The sequence below is a fragment of the Centruroides sculpturatus genome, unplaced genomic scaffold (genome assembly GCF_000671375.1).
Source record: "Centruroides sculpturatus isolate CEXI.00-Female unplaced genomic scaffold, Cexi_2.0 scaffold1851, whole genome shotgun sequence".
In the NCBI taxonomy this organism is placed as follows: domain Eukaryota; kingdom Metazoa; phylum Arthropoda; class Arachnida; order Scorpiones; family Buthidae; genus Centruroides; species Centruroides sculpturatus.
Window position 1 is genome coordinate 89,844 of NW_019385992.1, and position 4,413 is coordinate 94,256.

Consider the following 4,413-nt stretch of genomic DNA (forward strand, 5'->3'; position numbering starts at 1 on the left):
CCGGTGTTGAAATATACACCAATGGCTCTAAAGATGGCAGCTTAGTAGGTGCCACGTTCTGAGTCTACTGTGACGGAGTGCATGTGTACGAACAGTCAGTCAGAATGAATGAAAAAGCATTCGTGTTCCAGGCAGAGCTGGTGGACCTGGAGGGAGCATCCCAGTGGATCTTGCTACAACCAGGTCCTGAGCCAGTCACAGTTTACTCCGATAGTCAGTCATCGCTACAAGCCTTGAGCAATGAGTACCATTGCGATTCGCTAATACTAGAGATCAAAAGTAGAGTGCTGAGGGCGAAGCACGAGCAACATGTTGCCCTGCAGTGGGTCCGAAGCGACATTGGGATCCTGGGTAACAAACGTGCCGATCAGCTGGCAAAGGCGGGAGCCAGCAGTCCTTTTTTAACAAGGATGGCAGAACCCTCGACCACATACATTGAAGGTACTTTGCTAAAACAATCAATGTCTTACTGGCAAGAGTGCTGGACTCAAACTACAGTGGGAAGGTCAACCTATGCCTTTGTGCCTGTAGTTGGCCTCACTCCGGTGTGTTGCAACTGGCTTACGACCCAAATACTGACCAGCCACAGGAAGTTTCCCCACTTCAAGTCCAAATTCAGACAAGGAGATAGTAGCTGCTCCTATGGATGTCCTCGCAGCAACATGAGACACTATGTACTTGACTGTCGTCTAACCAAGGATTTCCGTCGAGGGGCCAACCGAGTCGACTGGTCTAGGCCGCCTGAACAAGTACTTCAAGTGCTTGCAACTAGTAAAATAAACTTAAAAAAAACTAAAGGATTTGATGGAAAGTATTATAGATCTGTTTAATCTATAAGCCTAGTAGACACGCTAGGCTGGGCCTCCTCATCTTGTAGGAAAGGGGACCCCGCTGTCCATTATAATATTTGTTGAGCAAAGTGAGCTGAAGGTTGTTTGTGGACCATAGTGCAAAACAGGCTGCACATTATAAAAGTTATGCCAAGTTAGAGGGCTGGATCTGGATGCAGATGGGAGCCGAAAGAATGTACCATGTGGCCCAGCTATGTCGTCCCTGTCTACCACGTCAGGTATCCAACCGAGCCAATGAATAAGGCATATTTTCTTTAACCCTGTAGCGCCAATAGGCAGGGCAGGGAAGGAGTTCCTTATGAGGCATGGTGATGAATTTCTGCAAAGTGCTGTCTGCAGACGTAACCTGAAGTGAATTCCTTACAAAATTGCTATAAGCTAAGCTAAGCTAAGGTCGACATTTATCACAGCAGTTGACCAAGGTGATATGCTATCAACCTCGGACCTGTGAAATGTTGCTTGTGTCCAGGTCAATCGTACTGCTTACGTTCTCCATTCTTATGTGGAATGTAGGGACACTACTTGGGTGAGCATCAAATAACCTTTTCAGCTGTGTACATGTTACTGTAGAATAAACGAAAAGTTTGATCCAAGATTTCTGCTTAATATAAAAAAAGACAACTATTCTCTCCTGAGAGATAGAGGTGGTTCATACTGAACCACATACAGGCTTTGAACAGGAGAAGTTCTTGAATATGGTATGAAGGAATAACTCAATTACCAGCAGATGTCGATTTGAAAAAAATTAAGTTTGATTCAATTGTTTCTGCAGAAAATGTAGAAACGAACAAAGAAAAATAAATTTGGATTTACTATAACAGATACATAAGGTGCGTTGTGTGGGTAGCCAGAGGCAAGGCAGATGTCTTGCCCCTTTCTTGGCAACAGTTTGGTGAAAACTGCCCACTTGTCAGTGGCTGGCTGGTTTACATTTTATGATCCTAAGGGGTCAGGATTCTTTTTGTCAGGTTGAGTGGATATATGGATGTAAGCCATTCAGTATGTTGGAGAAATTGCAGGTAGGTTGTTAACACTTTGGTGTGGACTGTAGTGTTTGGCTTGAGAAAGTAAGTCAGGTGATTAAATGTTGTCTAAAGCAAAGGTTACTTTAGCAGGTGTTTAGGTCATAGGTGTCACTGGGACCATAATAAAGTGAAGAAATCAAACGATAACTGTAAACTTATATCTTGCAATATTAGCTTGATGATGTTTAGTTGAGTGACTGCTTACAATCTTAAAGGAAGTTTATATATTCCTATAGTTGTTGATGGGATATTTAATCTTCTTTCCCTGCCAATGTTGTTTTAATGAGTCAGAAAAAAAATATGAACTGAAATATTTCAGATATTAGAGGACGAAGAAAATAAGATGTTTCGAAAATCCAGATCTCACATTCACTCCATGCTTTCTTTAAAATTGCACTTAGATGATAGTATGACTTTAATAAATTTTGTTGAATATATCATTATACACGTAGATATATCAGAGTATGAAAAACTTTGTTAATTAAATTCGCAGGTAGAGGTATGATTACATAAGAAATGTGTCGAAAGTTTTGTTTCATTTTTTTCTCTCTCTCTCGAAAGCACTTTCATCATTCATTGCTTACATTCTCTCATCAACACAATGAAAATATTCAAGGTGAAAATTAATACTATAAATAAACATCTACAAACAAATCCCAGCTCATGTCTGACTTGCAACAATATTTATGGCTTTGGAATTAGAAAACAGGCTCATCTTGGGTTTCTCAGCAGTGGTCAGTTGATTGGTTGGTTGAAGTTCTAGTTGATCTGGATACGAGGGTAACAAAGTTCGTGATGAGTCAAGAATGTCCATTAGAATTCCTTTGTTCTGGTCAGCTGAATGGTTCGTTGGATGATGTCTACCATTGGATATATGGATGCAAGCTGTTCAAGATGTTAGAGAAATTGCAGGTAGGTTGCTGACACTTTGGTGTGAGCTATAGTGTTAAGCCCTGGTCACACCATGCAATTTCCTGTTGTGCATGTCTTCTCGTGGTCACACATTTTCGCTGGTGTTGAAACTCGGAAACACATGACCCTATAATAAACCAATAAATTTATAGTAGCTTGCTTTTGATTACTTTTGTGAGTTTACCAACATTTTACATTCCACTTCAGATTGTTTATGGAATTTTAGCCACTTTTCTTATTAAAATGGCAAGCAGTTCCTTTTATGGAATGAATAAAAGAAAAATGCCAATAATTTTGTTAGAGCTGGCGAGAATATATTTAAAAGAAATGTTCATGCTGGGTTAAAACTTGGCGAAATGAAAATCAATGAGCTAAACAAGCTTGCTTTCACGAGCTGATGAATAAATTAAGGCTTTTGGATGCCAAAGGTTATAGGGCAGTGTTTTTCAACCGGGGTGCCACGGCGCCACGATTGGGGTGTCGCAAAGTTTAAAGCCTTTAGGCATTTTCTCGGAAATTTACTTAAGTGTAGTTCAAGATAACTCATTGTCAGTTCTATTTTGCTATGAGATATCTAGTAAGCAAAGAAACTATGACTAATCGCATGTTAACGTAATGTTCTACACTATGTGTACGCATGACTTGTCACGAGTTCGCCCAAACCACATTGCTTGGCCTTCACGTTCCCAGTCCCAGTACCAGGCCAACCACCAGAGAAGAACAACGTAGACACTTGTGTCTTGTATATACTTTAAAACGCATTGCATTGTACTTTGAAAAGCACATGGTTTCAATCACAAAGTAAGTGCATATTACAGTATTTTCATAGTATTCAAAAGCAATGATGACAAATAAACAATTTTTTATTGTTTTTTTAAATTTAAATTTTCTAAATTGATATGAAAAAGATAAGAAAAAAGTAATTAAATATTTATTTATATATGCATCAAAATAGTATAAAAAATGTAACAAAAATTGTTTATCAATAAAGTAATAATATAAAATGATGATATATTTAATAATAAAACTATATTTAAAAAACAATAGTGAGACTATTATTTTACATGTAGGTATTTCGACAAAATTCAATGTAACTTAAATTTTCATTTTGAACACGTAGAAACACTTTTGCGTTGCGCGTAATATTCGTTTTTGCAAAAAATTCGTCTGGCCCATTAGTTCCCCCCTTATTCAGATTCTAGATCTGCCGCTGGTCAAGGGTGTCACGATTTCTTATTTTTCAATTAGGTGTGCCACTCAATGAAAAAGGTTGAAAAACACTGTTATAGGGGATATATCGATAAGGATACGAATACTTTCCAAAGTATTTTAATAAGGATAACACCCATAATAGCTAAAGAAGATACACATCTTTGAAGTTCTATTTCACCTGAAAAACGTCTTTCGTTGACACTTCATTATTTAGCCACTTGTAAAAATAATATATATTTTGTATTTAATTTATATTTTATGCAATCTTTAATATTAAAATGGCCATATATAACGTAGGAGAAATGTTTCGTAGTTTGGCATACCAATTTAGAGTGGCCCATCATTCGATATCAGTCATTATCCCAGAAGTTTTGGATGCTATTTATCAATCTTATAAAAGTGAATATTTGAGG

General features: G+C 37.9%; 1 protein-coding gene across 1 annotated transcript; it reads left to right on the top strand.

Annotated features, from left to right (window-relative positions):
• On the top strand, positions 1-830 carry LOC111612977. Its single transcript, XM_023354272.1, has one exon. It carries the CDS (start codon positions 105-107, stop codon positions 828-830), a length of 726 nt encoding a protein of 241 aa, XP_023210040.1. The 5' UTR covers positions 1-104.
• Positions 831-4,413: the final 3,583 nt, after the last annotated feature.

Coding starts and splice junctions, on each gene's coding strand:
- LOC111612977 (XM_023354272.1), top strand. CDS start 105: ATGAATGAAAAAGCATTCGTGTTCCAGGCAGAGCTGGTGGACCTGGAG.